At 45.1% G+C, this 21,373-nt stretch overlaps 1 protein-coding gene across 1 annotated transcript in view; it reads left to right on the top strand.

Moving 5' to 3' along the window:
- The first annotated feature begins 678 nt into the window (after window positions 1–678).
- Window positions 679–21,373, top strand: part of PDIA5 (protein disulfide isomerase family A member 5) — a 101,809-nt gene continuing 81,114 nt past the window's right edge. Inside the window, exons 1-3 of the mRNA XM_074145667.1 lie at window positions 679–867; window positions 12,398–12,524; window positions 15,662–15,749. Coding sequence (XP_074001768.1) covers window positions 679–867; window positions 12,398–12,524; window positions 15,662–15,749 — 404 coding nt within the window. The remainder of the gene's footprint in view (window positions 868–12,397; window positions 12,525–15,661; window positions 15,750–21,373) is intronic.

Here is a 21,373-nt window from a genome sequence, read left to right as displayed (position 1 = left end):
GCGACTCCACCACTTCCCCGGGCAGCCTGTTCCGATGTTTGGTAACCTTTTTGGTGTAGAAATTTTTCCTAATATCCAATCTAAACCTCCCCTGGCACAACTTGAGGCCATTTCCTCCTGTCCTATCGCTTGTTGCTTGGGAGAAAAGACTGACCCCCGCCTCTCTACAACCTCCTTTCAGGCAGTTGTAGAGAGCGATAAGGTCTCCCCTCAGCCTCCTTTTCTCCAGATTAAACAACCCCAGTTCCCCCAGCCGCTCCTCACAAGACTTCCGCTCCAGACCCCTCTAGACCAGCAGAAGCTTTAAAAGACCCTGACAAAAAAAAAGCATCAAGAAGGAGGTTATTTGCCAGAAAGCTCCCTAGAGCGAGGTACACACTGGGAGAGAGGTAGAGGCACAAAAAACTAATCCTAGAGGGGAGGCCGGTGGGACATCGGAGAAGATGAGCCAGAACTTTTTAATCTCTGTTGAAACAAAGTGGATGGAGATTCCTTTTTAATTGTGGTTGCTGGCAGTAGTTCGGCTGGGATTTGGCTTTTTTTGTTGCCATGCGCCGGATCGCTGTGGGAGCTGCACACACCCTCGGGGCGGGGAGGCGGTGAGCATCGCCGCCCCCACCCCCACCCCCCGATCCCACCCGATGGGCTCCGCGCCCGGGGCGGACTACAAGCCCCGTCATGCCGTGGGGCGGGCGGGCGGTAGCGGCGGAGCGCGCCTGCGCCACCAGACGTGGCAGCAGCCCGCAGCAGCGGCGGCGGCGGGTCCGGAGCGGGTCCGGCTCGGCGGCGGCGATGGCTGTGCCGGGGCAGGGCGCGGGGGCTGCGCGGCCCCGCGGGCGGCTCCCGTTGCTGCTGCTGGGCCTGGCGGTGAGTGGCGGCGGCCGCGCTCCGGGGCGGGGAGCGGGCGGGCGGGCGCGGGGTGTTCCCCCTCCTTCCCCGGGCCGGGGCGGCGGCGCTCGGCGCGGCCGGCGGAGTTGGGGGAAAGTTGGGAGCGGGACGGGGCCCCTCGGGCTGGGCGCCGCGGCTGCCCCCGCCGTCCCGGGCGGGCCGGGCTCGGCACGGCGTAGCCCGGCACGGCTGGGCTACGGCAGCTCTCCTCCCGGCTGTTTCCCCGGCCCCTGTGCTGCTTTCCTGCTTCCCTGCCTCTCAAAAACCCACCTCGGTGTGCGGCGGCGTCTCCCCGACGGGCTGCGGGCTGGAACCCCCGGCCGGTACCGGCCCCGGGGGCTCGGAGCGGCGGGCGCTTCGTTCGTTCCTAAGTTTCGTGTGACAATCGGTGCCGCGGCGGCAGAGGTTTTCCCCCGGCGGTGGCTCTGCCGCAGCCAAGCTGCCTCGCTGGGCTTTGCGCACCTGTGCGCGACCCCTCGCCTCCCGTGGGGCGACCCCTCGCCTCCCCCGCCTCTGCCTCCCTCCGATGTGCCGCTCTCCGTCTCAGTGCCTTCCGGAGGACCTGGGTATGTTTCATTGAAATTACGCTAAATAGAACACTCCTCACCTCAGGGGAGGCTCCTACTTACAGAAATATTTTAAAGTCTGATTTTTCTTTTTTTTTTTTTTTTTTACCCACAGAATTTAGCATAAATAGCTCAAAAGACTGGCGAAGGCATGCTTTAAAGCACTCCTTTGTTTAGTTTACTGACATGAACTACAATTTTTCCTTCTGCCTGGACAAATAGAGTTAATAATTAATGAAAAATTACATTAATTTTTTTTTATGCACGCGTCATCTGAAATCTATTTGGAAATGTATGACCTAGGAGTGCTCGTCTAATTCATACAAATAAAGTGTGGAATTGCTAATTGCCCCACACTTGTTCTGTACTAATATTAGAATTGTTGTTGTGGGACAAAAAACATCGGCCCTGTCTGATGTAGCCTTTTGCCCCTGGCAGGGGCCTGGCTGTCAGCTCATTCAGGAGTAGGGAAAAGAAAAGCTGTGCATCCTGCACGGTTTTTGTTTTGTTCTAAGCTTGGTTTAGAAACACAGACCTCTGCTATCTGCAATTTATTTATTGATTTTGAGTGAAACTGAAGTCAGACTGAACTGTTTCTAAAATGTTGGAGAGGTCTTAGTGTGGCTTTTTTTTCCCCTGTGGCTCATCTTTAATATGCATAGTACTTTTCTCAATGATACTTGTGGCAGTGTATTCCTCGGATTAAGTATATACAGTGGAGTTACAAGTAGACTGAATTTTCTCTTAGTTTAAAATAACTAAACACGTGGAGTTATTTGTGGTATTTCCTTCTATATCCACTGTGACTGTCAGATCTTATCTTACTGTAACATTCATTTTATGCTAATGTAAGTATTTTGCTGTGATTTCTTTTTGTAGATTAAAAGATAATTTTTCTCCATCTTTCTTCATGTAAATCTATTGTTCCTGACTATTCTGGTTGTCCTTCTTTGGACCTTTGGTATTGCAGAGCTGGTGTCTTTGAGATGAGCATGAGCAGAGTGGGCCTGCCGTTGTCAGTGAAATTATATGAAGCCATTATAATTTATCCACATTATTCTCTCTTCCCCTTCTTAATTTGCCCCAGCATTTTATTTGCTCTGTGATGCTGCATGCTGAGCAGATGTCTTCATTGAGCTGTTGATTCAGCTAATTCTTTCCCCTTTGCTGTGTACAAGTAGTTTAAATTATTTCTACCAATTTGCATTATCTTGCACTTGAAGGTGCGATTTTTCATCTTGAAATATGTAACTCGCTGTACGCCAGGATTAAAAAACTAGCCTACAGCTGTGACATTGCAAAACCTGCTTTTAAATTTTTCTTGAGTCAATGTTTGCAAAGTCAGTGTGGCCGTTAAATCGGGGCATTCTCGGTGCGTAAAGTTAAAGCAAAGGTAATGCCAGCTGTTTGGTAGGGCAGAGGTTAATGAGAACATTGTCTTTCCTTCCAGCCCATCCTTTTTTATGTTCCCAAACGTGATTTTTTTTATTTATTTATTTATTTTTTTTTCTCCCCCTGGAAGGGCTGAGTGCTTGCAATGCACCTGGGACAGCAGCTAGTCGTGCATGTAATAGCGCCCCTGAAAAACAGGACTCATTTTTAAAGTAGGACCTAAAATCGGAGGTGGCTTCCGAGAATTGAAATCCTTATCTCCGTAAGACTTCCTGCATTTGTGAAAGGAAGACTACAAAGCTGGATGAAGAAAACAGTATCTTGTAATGGAAGACGTTAAGTTCCTTCTGCATCACTGTGCATGTGTGACACACCTGAGGGAGATACTGCAGTGATCTCCGCCTGCTATAGAGCTCTATTTCTTGAATGAGTCGTAGAGTCATGAGGAAGTTGTGGTTTGACTTTAGAGGTAGTTCCCTATTTGGTATGTCAAGTGGTTGACGATATTTCACCCTGGAAGGACTGAATTTACTGTTATGGGCATTGGGAAGGAGTTTCATAGCAAGGTGGATTTGCATTTCCTCCGGTGTACTGTCCTTTGCCTGGCAGAGGCCAGCCGCTGCTCCCAGCAGGATTACGCATCTGGGATCCGTTTACTTTGCAAACACTGGTGATTGTTGTCTCAGGCAAACGTGGCAAAGATCAGTTTGCCTTCTGAGTGTTGGCTTAGTGACAGAGAAACTGAGTCAGGAGAGTCTGACTGACTGACAGCCAGTGGGAAGCAGGCGGTTTGACCTGGTGCTATTGAAAACCGGTGCCTTCAAAGAAAGGCTTGAAAGGAACAGTTCAGGCTTCCAGCTCCTTGAGTCCCAGTAACGTCACGGAACTGCACTGGTGAGCACTGACACGGGCTTGTGAATCCAGGCCTGTGGGGAGGACTTGGACGTGGCTCACTCTTTGTGTTGCAGGTAGCCCTGCAGCGTGGCAGCGGTGGCGTTGCCTCTGGTGAGTTGGCAGGCAGGGTGCGAGCGCCGCTTCTCCTCTGCAGTGCTCGGATGCTGTTTCCCGTGGTGGCGTTTGGGCTTGAATTCGGGAGTGTCTCTTCCCTTCCCGTTACTGTTTGTGCTTTGGGAGGTGTTTTGCCGCAGTTGGATGGTGTTGCAGACGTAAATCCCTTCGACTCCGTTCCCTCTTGAGAGTATGGATTTGTAAAATTTGTGACATGGGCTACATTCTGTGTCCTCAGATGTCCCTCCCAAATCAAACCTTGGCTTTCAGGGCTGGTTTTGTTACTCAGCTCTGTACCTTTTGGAGCGATGTTTTGAATCCATTGGCTTTGGTGCCAGAGCTCCTGTTTACTTCAGAGGGCCTGGGATGTTGCCACAAGTGTGGTGTTGGTCATCGGAAGTGGTGTTTCTGCCCGGAGATGTGTTCACCATGTTGTGAGCAATTGGTAATGGAAGAGGTACTTGTTCCGTTGTTGGCCATTTCTTTTGCGTTTTGGTGATGCAGTTCCTTGAGTTCCTCCATTTCACTAAAATAGAGGTGTTGAGACTTGCCTTTCTTCAGAGTTGTGTTTGGAGGCCCATGAATGAAAAACCTCAATGCAGTTTGCAACTAGAATCACAAAACAGCATTGCCTTAAATTTCTTGAAGTGGATGGGGTTGCTTTGGAAGTAAGTTATGGTTTACTTTGATCCTGCCACCATTTCAAATTTGTGAACAGCAAAAAATTGTGATAGGAAAGCAGGTCTTAAGTTTTGGCACTTTGCTAGCTGAGAGTAGCTGGTAGCATTGGTGGGGGGCACTGTGATTTGTGTGCTTGCAGAACATAGATAGCAATGTGGCTGCCTTGATGTCCTTGTCTGTTGTCTCTGGGTTTATAGTCGTACAGCATGTTTGCTGGGTGACTGCAAATAGACTCTTCCTCTCCCCCTTCTCACTTTTCGGGAGATGGCACACCATGAGTGTGTGGTTGTGGGCTGCTCTAGGATCAGCTGCCTGCCAGCTTGCTCTGATGATGCCTCCTCTTTGCCTCTTGCAGATTGCTTCCTTTCTTTGTGAATTTTACTCCAACTATTTAAATTAAGCTTCATCTCCGATCACCTGGCAGAAAAATGTGAGGATTAATTAGTTAATATTTGTGCAATACTTTGAAGATAACAAGTGCCATATAAAGTGCTGAGGATTTTCAGGTGTTATTTTTCACCCTCTCTTCTTTATAAGTCCCATTAATAGTGGTTTTGTCATCTTTTTATAGCATCCCCTTCGTGCTTCTTGAGCAGGTGATACTTCTTTAAACTTCTTCAAAACCCAGTTTTTAGTGGGGGATTATGTGGCATATGCTTTACTCATGCCCTGAGCTTCTGGAGTCATCCAAATGTGCTCATTCAGAAGTGATAGCTGAAACATTACTTCATCAACAGCTTGTTTAATATATATTGCACCAATGCCTGGCTTGTAGAGAGAGCGAGCTTCACATTCATAATAAGGAGAAAATTCTTTGTCAGCATTAGTAATTGACCCTATTACAGTCAGTTGTTAATTAGTAAATAGTTGCACAGGTTTTCCTTCACTAAGCATTTGAAAACCATACAATTAATTGGCTACACAGAGCCCTTAAGAACAACCTTTAGTATAGACTATTATGCCTGTAGCTTATGTTCCTTAAACCCCGGTGTTTAAGAACAATGTGAACAGTAGAGTCTAGTCAAATCTTGACGTCTCCATGGTATTTTTTGCTATCTTCTATATTTGGAAAGTGAACATAGCAAGCACCACGTTAAATGGAATGCCTTATTTGTAGCATTCTTCAGCCTAAGTTAAAGAATACCAAGACACTCTGTGTCAGGACTTTAATTTGCCTTCCTTCATGAACAAAAGAAGATATGACCCTTGCCTCTTGCAGATATGACCCACCAAAATAAAATGTCAGCAGTGCTTGGGTTTTTTTTTATTCCTTGAATGGCTTGAGGTGGGCATTACTTGATCTGGATTATATACAGAGTAAGGATGTGTTCTTCCACGGAGCTCATGGGAAATGAACAAAAGAAGTGTCCAATGGGATTGTCTGCAAATGTAAGCCTATCAGGCAAAAAAATGGTTTTCTAATGCTGTCAGTGTTCCAGTGCAGAAGTTGTTGGTCTTCCTGCATGTCTGCTGGATCGCTCCTCACCTGGCCAGCCCATGCTGCTGTAGGTGCTGGAGTCACCTCTCCCCACTGAGCCCGTAGATGGCTTTTTGGATCGGTGGCAGATAACGTGCTGCAGCCTCTGTGCTGGGGGTCCTCAGCAGGTTGCAGTTGGGGAACTCCTGCAGACATGGTTGGGAAGAAGGTCGTGTTCCCAGTGGGATTGCAGGGGCTACTTCAGTTGTGACCGCTGAAGTCTGAGACCCAAGAGCTGCCCTTTGTCTTCCTCTGCCTCAATTCAAATAATGAAGTCTTAGAAGGCTTCCTTGAGGTACCTTTGGGTAACAGAGAGAACCCATCTACCCTCCTCTGATTTGATTAAAACGTTTCTACAGCTATTTTGGATATTAATCATGAATGAAAACAGAGGACTGTCCTACTTATCACTATCCATCTTGGAAGGCATTTGTTACAAATGGCTCAGTGATCAAAGCAGCACAACCCTGAATGTAAATAGCAGCAGAGGGAGGGCTTGTGAGTGAAAAGCAAGCAATTATTGCACAAGGTCAAGAGTGGTTTGTATGATGAACAAGGAAGATAAAACATCTGCAGTCAAACTGTGATTCTTGTAAACAACGGGGCTTTGGATTTGAACATCTTGTATTTTTAAGCAAGAACAAATAGGGGGGAAGGGAGCAAGAGATCTGCTTCTCTCTTATGCTTCCTGGAGATGACTTAAACCTGGCATTTTCAGTATGTGTACATTGCTTGCACGCCGGGACCCGGCCATGCCACCGGCTGATCTGCAGGTCTACACACCTCCATCACTGCAGTACAGAGATCTTCTCTCAAGCCCACCTTCCGAAGTTAAGTGTACGCTCCGCCACAGGTCTTGTCCGGTCTTGTTCTTGGGATTTCTTGCCTGTTCCCTACCCCTTGCCCCCCATTTTAATGTAGCAGAGGAGACCCTTGTTTGGAGTCCGAACAAGTCCTCTCCTACAGAAATTAATTTTGAAATTAAATTCAGTCATCTCCATTCCTGCTTGGAATTTTGAGGCAGGTTTGCTCTTCAGCTAGATTCCCATAAAATGCCTTGTCAGACACAATCTGTTTCATATGTACAGGGTCGCTCATTGATCATATTTACAGTGGGTTGAATGCTGTTGTCCCAAAATGAGGATGACATCAGTGGGCGGTTAAGCTAAGACAGAAATCAAAGTCAATGTCTTGCTGAAAAATGGGCTTTTGAAATTGTGGTTGAGGGTATGACTGCATCACTTGTGCTGGAATCAGCGTTGTTAGAGTGTCAGCCCCAGCTATTCTTGATGAATAGTGTGCAAATTGTCTGCCTAATTATACATGTAAGTGTTAGTGTGTGCATAAAAATTGTATGTTGACATATGGATTCAGGCACCTAAGCACTGTTTCAGCTACATAGCCGTTGATATTTTTTAATGCATAGTTTGTGTCCGGGGAAATATATTTTTTTTCACGCTCTTGAGCTGGAAATAGTTTTTCTGTCCAGTGTACAACACTACTCCTCTGATAGTGCCTCCTTATTTACTTTTGATTTGTATTTTCTTGTTTTTAAAACCATATGTTTTCATTGCCCTCAATTTAAAATAAATAAATAAAAAAAATATTCTCCAGACATGCTCCTTATCCTTAGTAAAAAAACCATGCTGTCACGAAGCCTTTGTGGGGAGCAACTCATAAATTGAAATGGGTTCTGTGGGAACAGCAGTTAAGCATTTATCACATTTAATTTGAATAATAAATGTAAAATACGAAAATACGTTTTTGTGGCTGCTTGAAAGATACTCCCTTTTTTCTTTCTGAAATGAGATTCAGAGGAGAGCAAAAACTTGAGAAATAAACTGTGCTTTCTCAGATCCTTGATGATTTTGAGAAAACGTGGCCTGAGGGATGACCACAGTTTTCAGTAGTGTCAGTCCTGGAAGTATAATTAGCAAATAGTTATTTGCCTGTAACTCTCTTTGCCTCTGGGTTTCTGAACGCTCAGATGTTTCTTGGGTACCAATTCTAGGGGAGTGGGGTTGTGAAGTGCTTCACTGCTCTGTATCGCTTGCATATCTTTGGCAGCTCTGCAAGGAATTGCCGAAGAGTGGGGGAAAAATGGAAAATTAAACCTTCTTGACTGATCAGACTTCTTCCACCTAGCTTGCGAGATTACATATTTAAATACATACTTTGATTTGAAGAGCAGAGGGAGAGCTAGAGCACATGTGTTTTTGTACCTTGTACTCAAATAGCGGTGTTTCTCAGCGGTTTTGAATTGCCCGTCTTGAGGGTTTGGCTTCACTTACGTTTTACTTGAGAATCCTTCGTGCATCTCAGATCAGACACTACAATCACATGACGGATGTGCGACCTGCGCCATAAAAGAAAAAAAAAAAAAGCTCTGCAAAAATAAATTCAGACTGAGATCTTGAGCTGGGGAAAAATCTGCAGACTAGAAGTGCTACCAGATTTGCATTTCATAGTCTGCCGCGTGGAGTCTGTCTTTTTCTGAAGGTCTCCACCGAAGTTTCCCACATCCGAGGACACCGGGTGACTGTCGAGTTGGTTCCAAGCTGGCTCACCCAGCCAGCCGTGGGGATAAGGACCCGATGTGCTGGGCACCGTGCAAACACAGCATGAAATAAAATAGACCTTCCCTCAGTTTTATTGCAATTTCATGTCAGCATAACTGTCACGGGGCAGGGGTGGCACGGATATTGCATGTATTGGTCCTAATATGCCTTTTACTTTAACAGGTACCAAGGTAGGCAGCTTCCTGAGAAAAATGTTTGGAGTGTTTCTTAGCTTTTCAGGGATGGTTGTGAATAGGTTTTAAAGCTTTAGGATGCTCAAGTGACAAGAGAGTTTAGCTTGTTTCTTATTTATAGAGTTCCATATGTGTGAATGTAGCACTTCCTGACGCATATGAAAAGAGGCTTCCTGCCCAGGAGGGACTGTCACCTTTCTTGACCTCTTCTTTTTTTAATATGAGCTCGTCTCCTCCTGTGCCCTGGATTTAAACAAGATGCAGTGTGCTTGATCGGGCAGTGCCTGGCTGATGAGCTCTCCCGCAAAGATTTCAGCAAAATGTCTGGAGTATATCTACCTGAGTCATATCTCACAATTAAAGTCATATTGCACAGTACATGCAAATGAGTCTTGTCTTTGCTGCCACTTTCCCTGTGGGCTGTGCAGGAATATAAGCCTGGATTTCCATGAAGAAGGAGAGGAGTGTGTAACTGCTTCCATAGGATTCTTTTTTCGCATCCTCTTAATTTCATGCTCCTGCAGGAACTAGTGGCTGTAGCAGCCCTGGTGAGGCTGTAGCTGCTGGCACGGTCATGGCAGCGTTGGCTTTGGAGCAGAGCACAGCAGCCGCGTGGCTGGGACTGGCATCGGGTGAAAATGACTGCTCGGCGTTCCTTACCTTCGACAGAACTGGTAGTGAAGGCAGAAGTTCTTCAGGAGATTTGACAAAAACCCAACCTCTCAGTTATTCCTGGATAGGGTCTTCGTTAATTTCAGCAGGAGAAAGCTGGAGACCATGGAACTACTTAATTCTTATCAGTTTACAAACACTGTGTAGTGCAAACGCTTATTGGGAGGCGGTGAGTTTTTCAGCTCAGCTGATAACCTCCCCGTATCGCTGCGGCTGCCTTAGATGTGCAGGCAGGGTGTTTCTCTCCAACTCCATGCCTTTAGCTTGGACCTTTTGGGTTTTATAAGCAGGAAAGGCTGCAACATTAATCTTAATTAAAGGGAGATGATGATTTATTTGGCAGGGCCGATTGGCGCGTTTGTATGTGCGGTGCCTTTCCCAGTGGGTTTTGGTATAAACCATAGGATCGGAGAGAGCTGCTGTAGTAAAACTGCAGGAAAATGAGTAACACGTATTGATTTGATACCTGGGGAGGAATCAGGCAAAGTAGCAGTTGCTGTATGCAATGCGACGTGCTTTTCCCTCCAAGTGCCTGCTGTTCTACCAGCGCAGCGAGTTTTCTGTTAGTGGCAACGCTGACAAGGCAGTAGTTAAAGCTGTCACTGTTTCCAGGATCCAATTTTTCAAGAGGTTTATAGCTCTGCCATTATAAGGGGAAAAAAAAAAAATAAATTCACTGAAATTGGCAAAATAGCCTTTCCATCTGGAAAACACATGAAATACGTGTATTTCCGAACTATCGGTACAACTGTACGGGTGCTTTAAACAAAGTTCATAATACCATTTGGTGTCACATTGAAAGTGGCCTTTGTGGCTTTTTTAGTCCAATTATTTCTTTTTGGCAGTGAGTTCATAGACTAGAATATCCTTAATTGAGTCCAGTTTTCTAAACCAAAGAAGCAACCTGTAGTTTCACCTTTTAGCTCTGTGTTCAGCCTGAGTTTCAGTAAAGTTTAATTTTACTCTTCTGTAACTCAAGGCATAAGTAAAGCTTTAAGACACTTGGATAGTTACAAAAAATTGAGGTGAAGGGAAAAGTTTTTTTTTTTTTTTAAAAAAAACCTTCGGATTAAAGAGATCTGCTCATAAGTCAATGTTAGATTAACCACTCCTGTGCAGCCTCTGATTGTGATGAGTTTTGAGCAGGAATTTGCATGTCTGTGTCACCTCACTTAGCACAACTATTATTTGTCTACTTTGATTGGCAATACCATGTATTTATGTCAGAAAATAGACAAATGATTCACATATATCAGCCTGAAGTAGGAAGGCTGAGCTCTGGACATCTGGATGTAGAAGACTGCGAGTCTGTCGGTCGAATTAAAGCATCAAGGACGTTTGCGCTGAAGGTAGGGGCTGACTTGCAAATGTGCTTTTTCCCTTCTCGCAGTTAGACCATCTGGTCAGCAGGGCTCTGTGGTGGGAATCCTGCCTGCGGAGTGGGATAACTTGTTCGCTCTAAGCCTGTGCAGCCTGTCGTGCTGTTGTGTTTTATGTTATAGGTGTATCTTCTAGGAACTTCAAATTCCTGGGGTTTTGAGGATGACCCTCGTTTCAGCTCATCATCTTCCTTCTACCTCATGTGTCCCAAAACTCCCCCTCCTCTTTTCACATGTAAAAATTCCTGGCACTTATAAAGTATGTTTCATAGGTGCAGGTTTTGTTTCTGTGCCTCAGTGACGTGGTGTTTGCAAATAGCTAAATTTGTAATGAAGCATAGTGCCTGGGGCTGCGTGTTCTGACTTTGATTGGCTTAGTGCCTTGTTTTGAATGCTGCAATCTGTAATACACGGGATGCAAGAAGAACAGCCTCTTACTTCTTCACATCCATCCTGGACGCATTTTCCAGCCCAGTTGGAGTGAGATATGATCAAAATTAGTTCTGTAATTAAGAAAACACTGAACCTCTTGTGTGTGTTAGGCAAATGAGCTAAAGCTTTTAGCCAAGCAATTAAGTGTTAAGGTTTTACTGTAAGGTGAATGTAAACTAGATAATTTCTCCACCTAAGCTTCCCATAATCATTCCATTAGTATGAATTCAGTACAGTGCAGAAGGGAGGTAGCACAGCCTGATGGATAAGATTATTATTATTGTTATTATTGAAGATTATTGCAGTACAAATGAGCAATAGAGGCCCCAGCCGAGGTCATGGTCATATTTTGATAGCAGTTTTACTTTATTGTAGGGTAAAAGAAAGTCGTGATTTAAATAGACCAAAAGATGCAACAAAAAAAACATTTATTTGCATAGATACGGAACTGAGGTGCAGAGAGATTAAATGCTGTGCCTTCCACGTGGCCAATGGAAGCCAAACTTGATCTTGTGGCAAAGGCACTGGCGCGTGTGCGGTACGGTATGGCCAGTGGGAAACATAAGCCCTGTTCCACTTTGGAAGGGTGGGTGGGAGAGGGTTGTGGTTAGTGCCGTAATGCAGATGCTGGGTTACTTGCAAGTTCTGTTTGCATTTCCTTCATCTTCTCTGTGTCAGAGTGGGTTATTTATTTTAACTTCGTGGCTCTCACTGTCTTCTTTGGGATGTCGGAGTACTTGATTGAGTTTGCAGCATGTTCCGAGATCTAGGGACAAGAGTGCTCTTGAAGTGGTATTTGCTGCTTCTCTTGTTACAGTATATTAAATTTACATAAGAATTTTTATCGGATTATCTGACTAGGGAACAAACTTTTAACGGGGGTGGCTTCTTAACTAAACGCATATTTCTTGATGTGCATATCTCATCTTTCCACTTAAGGATGCTTGCTGGGGGTGGTATTGGTCCAGTTTCAATAAGTCATGTGTATGGCTTTTTTTTGGCTTTTGCCGATCAAATCGTTGTGATAGTCTGTTTAAGGCTACATATCTCAAGATTATGGAAAAGGGTCAAGGCAAGTTCAAAAGCAGTTTGTATTTTATTTCTCGGCATGGAAGCTGTTACTCACGTTTCTGGCTTTGTGTTTCTGTAGGCATTCTTGCCGGCGTTTGTGTACTCGTTGAAGGTGTCTCCACTCATAGAAAAAATAAGTGACCACAAGGATTTTAAGAAGCTTCTCAGGACACGGAATAACGTACTAGTGCTGTATTCCAAATCTGGTAAGTCCTCCTTTTTCTTTTTTTTTTTTTCTTTTTTGATATCACAGCTCTTTGTGCCCAGAAGGTGTGTGCGTTTGAACATCTGTGTGCATGTTCAGATGACTAAGCTCCTCGCCCTTACTTGCTCTCTGTTCATCGTTGCCTTATGTGACTGCGAGGTGCTTCTACATGACTACAAGGGCTTCTTTGGGGCCGGTGTCTGTTGTTCTGACTCAGAGGCTCCTGATGTTTCAAGATTGGAGTCATCTTAATTTGGTTTTCTAGTTGCCGCTGTCACAGTGGCAAAAATGTACTTTATTCTGGCTTCATCTCCAAAACTGGCTGCTCATAATAGCTATCAGCCAGAGCTTTCTGGTGTGTTTGTCACAGTAGTTTGCAAGTTTCGATTTCCTAGTGACACTGAAAGGCTTAATGAATAGTTATAGTACTGAAATCAATCCATCTTTACTTCTGACAGCTTTGAGTGTGCCATGGTTGTCTTTCAACTTTAATTAACAAAATATAAAAATAAAAAATGAGCTGCTTGTGTAAGAGGGAGAAATGACTCATTTCACATCATGCCACCTGTCCCCTTGAATCTCTCTTTGCAGTGTTCTCTCTCGTTCAGGCTCTCCTTCCTGGCTGCTCACTCTTGTTCTTACCTGTCTGCTCTTCCATTTGCTCTCTTCTGCTCCTGCTGTACCTTTTTCTCCTTTGTTGCCTTGTTTGTTTTGGTGTGTTGTTTTGTGTGGCACCACGTAAAGTGAAGAAACAACCTTTAAGCTCCATACGTGAGCGCAGAATGCTGTTGTGGATGTGGCAGTCGTTGGACAGCAAGAAGTAAAATGTGTCACTTCGATGATTTTTCTTAGTGCTGTATTGTTTTTGTTGGTGCTTCCTTTTCTTTCCTGCAGGTGAGGGATACAAGATAATGCTTTGTTTGGGGATTGGGTCCCCCCTTTCTGACCTGTTGCAAAGATCTTATTTCAGTTAAATGCAATGACGTATGTGGTGTTTCTCTGGGTGTACAGTGTGGCAAATTGGAGCAGTATGTGGTGACCCAATATCCCCCCTCTCCCTTCCCTCGCCCCCCCAGTATCAGAATTTTGCAGACAAAAGTGTGCAGTTGCTGGGATAATTAACTGCTTCCTAAAGATACGCTTATTCTGAAACAGCGTGCCTTAATTTTTGTTAAAATATTTGTGTTTTGCTATAGTGAGGAACTTAGAGCGCTCAAACTTGGCCAAATGGTTTTGTAGTAACAGGTTCAAAGTGAAAGTCATAAAAGAGTTTCTAATGCTTTTTGATTTTGAAAGGAACGCTTTAGATAAAAAAAGACATCTGTATTATTCAGCTTTGTAAAGGGAAAATTTTCCTTTTACGCTTAATATTTTAAGTGGTGGTTGCTTTTATTTTCAGAAGCACAACCAGAACGCTTCAGCTTTGACACTCATCAAATAAATGTTGCCCTATGGGCGTTGTTCAAAAGTGGTGTTGTGGAGTTTTCTTTTTTTCTGTTTTTTTTTTATTTAATTGGTTGGTTTCAGCAGTCTAAAGCATTGCATGCAGAGCTGACTGTGGGATTAATGTTTCTTCCTAGTACAGTGATCCTTCCACAATTAGAAATCTCTTGCCTAATTGTCACCCAGAAAGAGGGGTGGGGAAAAGAGAGATAGGAACTTGGAGGTGCAATTCTAATGCCAGATATACGTCCCCCCAGCTGTGATGAGATGTTGGTCAGCATCCGATTGTACTCCTGGAACAAAGGCTTTGCTTCTCAGCTGAGCAAAACTAGATGAGTATTTCTGCCTCATGCAGGAAGTTCACTGGTTTCAGGAGATATCCTCGTTTACAGGAGATGTTTAGTTCACCCTATTGGCTGGGTATCCTGCCAGGGCTGCTCAACTAGTGAGTCTTCTGGGACAAGTGTTTGTCCAACTGTTTCACTCTAAGGACATATGAAGATTTCCCCATGTGTCTACGTCCCTGTGTTGGAGAGAGGTGGCATGTTATCAGTATTGGGGGTGGGAGAGTTTCTTGAGAGCTAACATGTGTGGGCTGGCATCTCTCATGGCATCAGGCCCAAGCAAAGGCTGTTGAATGCAAAGAAGCTGTTTGTGGCTCAGGGGATTGTTGAGATAAAAATTGTGAAGGCTTAGAGATTATTTGAGGGGTCTATCACTACCCGCTGGCTCTACTTGTCTGACGTATACAACCTTCACTTGCTCAAATGTTGGAGACGATACTGGTCTGTAGAGGCATTCGGTCTGACCCAATGTAGCTGTTCTTGTATTCAATTGGTTGAAGTAGTTGTGGAGCAGCAGCAGCTTAAATAGATCTGGAAGAGGCTCTGGTTTCTATTTTCTAGTTCTCAAGGCAGGAAACGGTTTCTGTTAGATTTTTTTGGGGAATTGAATTTTGTGGGCTCTTGTTTGAACCTCTGTATTTTTCTCTCCCAAGCTCTTGTCCCATTTTTCTGCTGCGTTTATTTTTAATACCATTTATAAGACTGTTTTGGAATGGAAGTGTTTTGCAAAATCTACACATGTGGCATGGCATTATAAAAAAATCTCAGTTGGGTATTTATAATACAGCCAGTTCTTGGAAGGACCTTTTCTGGGTGCTTTCTGCTAATAGATTTGAGCTCCTCATGACTGTTGGTTTGGATATCTCCCAGGGTTATGATGAGAGTAACAGTGTGTTATTTTCTGTGTATGACGGGTAGAATTGAGGCAAGCAGAGATGTGGAATGACTTGCTCTTACAGCTAATGAAGGTCCTGCATGAGGTTGCTCTAATTAGCAGGCAGTGGTACAAACTGGTTAAAGGCCCAGGCACAGGAAAAAGGCAGTGTTGGGATGGAAGCTGGTTTGCAGGAGAGGACGCAGAGTAGCTCCATAAATGTAGGTCAGGGAGCATGCCTGGAGGTACGAATTTCAGCGTGTTGGTTAAGGGGGGTGGAGGGAAGGAGCCACCCAACTTCAGCTGGAGCCAGCATTCCTTCTAGTTTACAGAAGATTTTACTGATCCCTCTCATACTGGTTTCTTAAAATCAGAAAAAATGTTCTTCCAGTGCTTCAGAACAAAGGAATGCACCATTGTTTTTTTCTATGTGGAATAATAATGCTGCTGTTGATTTGTTTTTATTTTGTTTTCCAGCTGCTGCTGCAGAAAGCTCACTCAGGTTACTGTCCAGTGTGGCCCAGGAGGTGAAAGGACGAGGTACTATAAGCTGGATAGACTGCGGGTATGTCTCGCACTCTTTTTCTCCTTTACTCCCCTCTCCCCTTTTAGCTTTTATTGCTGACTTAGCTTTTTTGATGGCTCTGAAACTTATTGCCTGTAATTGAACTCATATCATTCTCTGCAGTTTCTTCATAGCTGTAGGGAGCCTACATCTTACCATCCTCTCTTCTTTCGCACCAGTGGTGGGGAGTCACTTTTTCCTTGTGGCTGTTGTCACTTCTTCTCTGACAGCGTATTTTTCAGCCTGAAGCTGGAGACCCCAGCTAGCATCGCCCTTTCATGGCGGGAGGACACGTAGCATGGAAACTCTGGCTGCTCCGGCTTTCCCACAAACAGGGGGGAGAAGGAATCCCACATGTTGTGCTTCAGCTGGAGGGGAAAACAGTTCTGCTCTGATAGCAAATGTTGCACGAGCAGTAGTGCTGTTTGCTTGGTTTTGAAGCGTCAACGCATTTCTCAATAAAATATGCTTTATTTTAAAGAGCTTCCTCTGGGCTTGTATAGGTTCCTGGCAATTTTTAATGTGAAGGCAGGGAAACTTTGTTTTTGTAAGTGGTTGCTTGTGTGAGGAGGAATGAACAGGTGTGTACTTTCTGGTTTGCAGATGTGAAAGCCTCCACTGTGGTTCTACTCGGTAGCACATTGCCTGTGGTTTTAGGTTGTGTATCGTAGTGCCTGTCTGTCTCTGCAGCTTTGAGAGCTTTGCCTGCAGGTGGCAAATTCCCCTTCCTGTGCTGCAGAGAACAGCTTGCCGCCTACCTGTGTGTTTGGGTGGATTGCCATGGTATCAACAAACTGTACACTCTGCACAAATCTAAGTCAGCTCTGAAAATCTCGTGGCTCCCTTAAAATTATACTTTTGAAACCGACCTCCATCCATCAAGCAGTGACCAAGAATAAGTCATTGGTAAATCAAAGTTAAGGGGCTTTTGTTGTTGGTTAACCTGTCTTGCTCTCCCTCTACCACCGGGCAGGTATCTCTCCCACGGAGTCCTTTGCTTCTGCCTTCTGTTCGCATTCTGCTGGCCTTGTCCGAGTGCACAGACACTTTCCTATCTGCCCAACTGATGGGGACAGTGTTCCAAGTCACCCGCTGGCAGAGAGCAGGGCTGCTCCTCGGAGCTCGGTGAAGCCTGTACCGTTTCCCACCTGCTGAAAAGCCAGCAAATAAATTGCATTGACCTCGATGAGGAGAAGGTCACGTGGAGATCACGTACCTCTGAAATCCAGTCTCCTTTTCTAACGAAAGCACTGGTAAACAATTTTTAATTGTCAGAAATGATGGCTAGCAAATAGGATACTGGGCCAACTTCTTAGCTTTAGTTTCTAATCATCCCCATTTGTGACTGTGGAGTGGTCACTACCTTTTTATGGCTTCTGTTTCCCTCTTGTTTTAGGCTACCTCTGTGTTGTGGGACTTACTGTGTGTGTGTACACATGGCACGTGTGTACAACTGCTGGAATGATGAGGCCGTTCATCTGGCCCTTCAAAATGCTGCTATAATACAGCTAAGCAATAACCATCTCCGAGATTTATTTTAGTTCGGGGTTGGGGAAGGAAAGATTCAGTGTTTAGGACTTCAATTTGAAATCTGGGGAGGTTTTGGCACTCGGTTCAATGGAGAAGTCTCTGCTTCTGACTTTGTAAGTGATGGTGATGGGGAGGGAAATGTGGTGTTTGGTTTTTGCTGTAAAATAAATTTCAATTCATCAAACCCTAATATGCTCTCCCTTTCCAAACATTGTCATCTAAACCAAACTTTGTTATGGACCTTATTTGAAATAAATGTATTTCAAAGTCTCTAGGTCGCGCTTTAATATATTTCATAGGAAGCCTGGTACTCGCAGTGCCTTTCCTCTGACTGTGGTGGGGAAATATTTAAGTTAAGCTTCCTATTCGTAATGAAAGGCGAGCTATTCCCAGAGAGTGAAACAGCCTGATGAAGGTTATGCTGTAAGAGGTTGGGAGACCTGGGAATAGATTTGTTGGTTCCCAGAATTTGCTTTGATGCCAGTAGTATCACAATCAGATTGCCATTTGCCGAGTGACAGGCAACGGACAGGGTGCTGTAACATGGCAATTGCTGCAATTCTCTTTGAGGATTGAGCAGTGCTTCCTTTCAGATCACTCGTTTGGGAAGAACCTGGAAAAAAATAGATGATCTGTCCAACTGTAGCTGGGTATTTGTCAGAGATGTCTATTGTATCCCTCCCTCCTGCAGAGGGATGTCATAACTGGGTTTGTGAACTTACCTCATGGGGCAAGGTGAGCTGGAAGACTGGTTTGTGGCAAAGGAGGTCTTGATGCATGCAAAAAAAACCAACCACAAAACCCCAAACAATCAGTTTGAGTCTGAACCAAGTTTTGTTTTTTTTGTGGTTGGTCTGCTTGTTAAACCCTTAAGGCATCCTGAGACCAGTCTTGTAGTGTTGAGGCAACTTTTAAACAATTTTTTTTTTTTCCTAGAAATCTTTTTTTCCTTTACTTACGGCTTTTTTTTTTTTTTTGGTGCGTTTACAGGTGGCTACAAACTGCTGCCCACCTGATTGCAGTGATAATATGAGAGAGACTGCAGTAATGCTGTCTGCCACCGGTCACAAAGGGCCGGTTGAAGGACCTGAACAGCTGAGTCCTACCGGAATTGCTGCAGCCATTCTCCCACCGCACGTATGCTGCGGAGCTTATTTGCAAGTGTTCATGCCGAAACAAACAGCGCACAGATGCGGGGATATTTACAGCGCAGGCTCAATTTGTTTTACAAATATTGACAAGAAATGGCTTGTTTGGCAGCAATATTTAGCGGGGAATTTTGGCTTCGCTCTTCACATCCCTCTGTAGCGGACTTCTTTGCCTTTGGATCCAAGCATTGGCAAGGCTGGCATACATGCAGAGTTGTGGTTTGTGTCTCTGCTTCCCTGCGGCGATGACAGCAATCTCTTTCTTTTCCTTTTCTTCATTGGCGGTGCTTTTTTTTCTTTCTTGTCATTTCCCTTCTTCCCCTCGTTTTCAGGAGAAAGCAAGAACATACTGCTCCGCTGATGAAAATCGTTACGGGTTGCGAGGTCGTAGAATCATAGAATGGTTAGAGTTGGGAGGTCCTGGCAGTATGTTCTGTATTCGCAGAGCGGAGGGGAATCTGCAGGTTTGCGGCTGGAGGCGGGCTGCCGGAATTGCTGGCTTATGTGGAAACCATGCTCCTTGGCCTTTGTTAGGCTTTTGTTAGGTCTGCGGTGTGAGACAGAGGTTAGACTTGAACTTTCAGTTCCAGGTTGAGTGGTCTCGGGGAGACCAGGGAGGTTAGTTTTTCAGCATAATGTGGGGAAATACTTGGTTTCTTGCTGAGGCTGTTAGTGTGGAGTAGAATAGGTTGCTGCTTCATTTGTCACTTTGGGGCAGGACAGCACAGGTCCCCGGCGTGCCTGGCCTTAGGAGATGTAAAGCTGGGAAGTGCCAGGTACCTGCCTCTCCTGCACAATTGGGCTCGCTTGTGTTAAGTGCAATGGTAGAGCAGGGCCATGCTGAGCACAACACACCCAGGGATGCCCCTGCGTGCAGTATTTCTGCCCAGCAGAAAAGGACCTGGGGATATTGGTGGACAGCCGGCTCAACATGAGCCAGCAGTGTGCCCAGGTGGCCAAGAAGGCCAACAGCATCCTGGCCTGTGTCAGGAATAGCGTGGCCAGCAGGAGTAGGGAAGTGATGGTGCCTCTGTACTCGGCACTGGTGAGGCCTCACCTCGAGTGCTGTGTTCAGTTCTGGGCCCCTCACTACAGGAAGGACGCTGAAGTGCTGGAACGTGTCCAGAGGAGAGCCACCAAGCTGGTGAGGGGTCTAGAGAACAAGTCATGAGGAGAGGCTGAGGGATCTGGGCATGTTTAGTTTGGAGAAGAGGAGGCTGAGGAGGGACCTCATTGCCCTCTACAACTACCTGAAAGGAGGTTGTAGAGAGGTGGGTGTTGGCCTCTTCTCCCAAGCGAATAATGACAGGACCAGAGGAAATGGTCTGAAGTTGCGGCAGGGGAGGTTTAGATTAGATATCAGGAAGAATTACTTTACTGAGAGGGTGGTCAGGCGCTGGAACAGCCTGCCCAGGGAGGTGGTGGAGTCGCCATCCCTGGAGGTATTTAAGGAACATGTAGACATGGCACTTCAGGGCCTGCTCTAATGCCCGAGATTGTTGGGTTGTGTCTGTTTGTGAGTGGGTGTGGTGTGTGGGTGTTTTGGTTTGGTTTTGTTTTGGTTTTGGTGTTTGTTTTTTTTTTTTTTTTTGTGGGTTGGGTTTTTTTTTGGTGGTTTTGTTTTTTGGTTTTTTTTTTTTTTTTGGTTGAACTCGATGATCTCAAAGGTCCCTTCCGACCAAGAAGATTCTGTGATTCTGCATTTGCAGATAAGGTCCTGGTTCACAGGAGATTTCAACCGGTTTGTGTAGGCAGACGGATGCCTCGTGCTAGAGATGAGGGTGCAGCACGACAATTGCTTGCAGTGTCGAAGCGGTCACTGTTTGCTCCTGTGTGCCGAGATAGCATATGTGGCTCTGCACGCAATTAAACATGAATTTCATGTTTAATTTCAATTAAACAATATTTCAGTTGTGAATAAAAGACCCACAAATGATGTGACAAGAACATGTTTTATTGTAGCCTTTCTGTGTTTTAATTAAAAGTCCTTGGTGAGGCGTTTGATGCTGAATGAACAGTGGTGTGAGAGATGACAGCATATTGAATTAATAATGCCCGGTAAAATGCAGTCTTCAGTGCAGTGGCTACTTTTTGTTGCTGTCCATTTGAACAGAGTGCTTTCTGCTAACTTTTATTTATTTCCTTCCTGTACTACCTGGTGTTTTGTTTCTGAGTTGAGGCTAACTGGTTGCAGAGGTAGAGCATAACGTTGCGGGTTGGTAAATCTTCAGAGTGTCCCAGAGTTTGATGAGTTGTCTTACGAGCAAGTCTTGTGAGACTTGTATCTGGGGAGATGCCACATTAGTAGAAGCTGGGACTCTCAGCTGCTGTTTCTGGCTCTGCGAATGATTCACTTGTTACTTTGTGCTGTTAAAAAAGGTGTATCTCTCTTCCAGGCAGCTGGTTAAATATTGCCTAATTCGTTAGTCAATGTTTATGAAGAGTTTGGAGAACTTTGAAAGGAAAAATGCTACAGCACCACGAATGAGTGCTCTTCATTTAGTGTGTTCAGATGCTATTGGGATGGGCATGTAAGCAAGCAGAGGGTTGGGTTATTTAACGAATTATTTTTAGTAGTAGGCTAATAGAAATTTTGAAAATGGAAAGGCTTCATAGGGACTTGAAAGCTTAAGATGTCTGCAGAAAGGAAAATGTCCTTTTGTGCCATCTCAGTCTGGCTGCTGGTGACTGTAACAGCAGTGGAGCTGGTGTGTGCTGCACAGGCAGGCAGAGGGTCGGGGTGTGTGTCGCAGAGCCTCTGCATCCCCCTCACCTCCCCAAACCTCAGTCTTTGGAGGCACGGTACCACTGGAGCTAAGCACTCATGTGGTCAAGTAAAAGAGGAGTTCTGTGAAAAATAGAAACTCCTTGCAAATCCTTATGGTGGAAAGTAAAAGGTCCAAGGTGATGGGCCTCGGGGCTGAATAAGATGGAATTACTGCTTGA

Source organism: Numenius arquata, chromosome 3 (genome assembly GCF_964106895.1).
Source record: "Numenius arquata chromosome 3, bNumArq3.hap1.1, whole genome shotgun sequence".
Lineage (NCBI taxonomy): Eukaryota > Metazoa > Chordata > Aves > Charadriiformes > Scolopacidae > Numenius > Numenius arquata.
The sequence above is the reverse complement of the archived record's forward strand: the minus strand, read 5'-3'. Positions and strand labels throughout refer to the sequence as shown.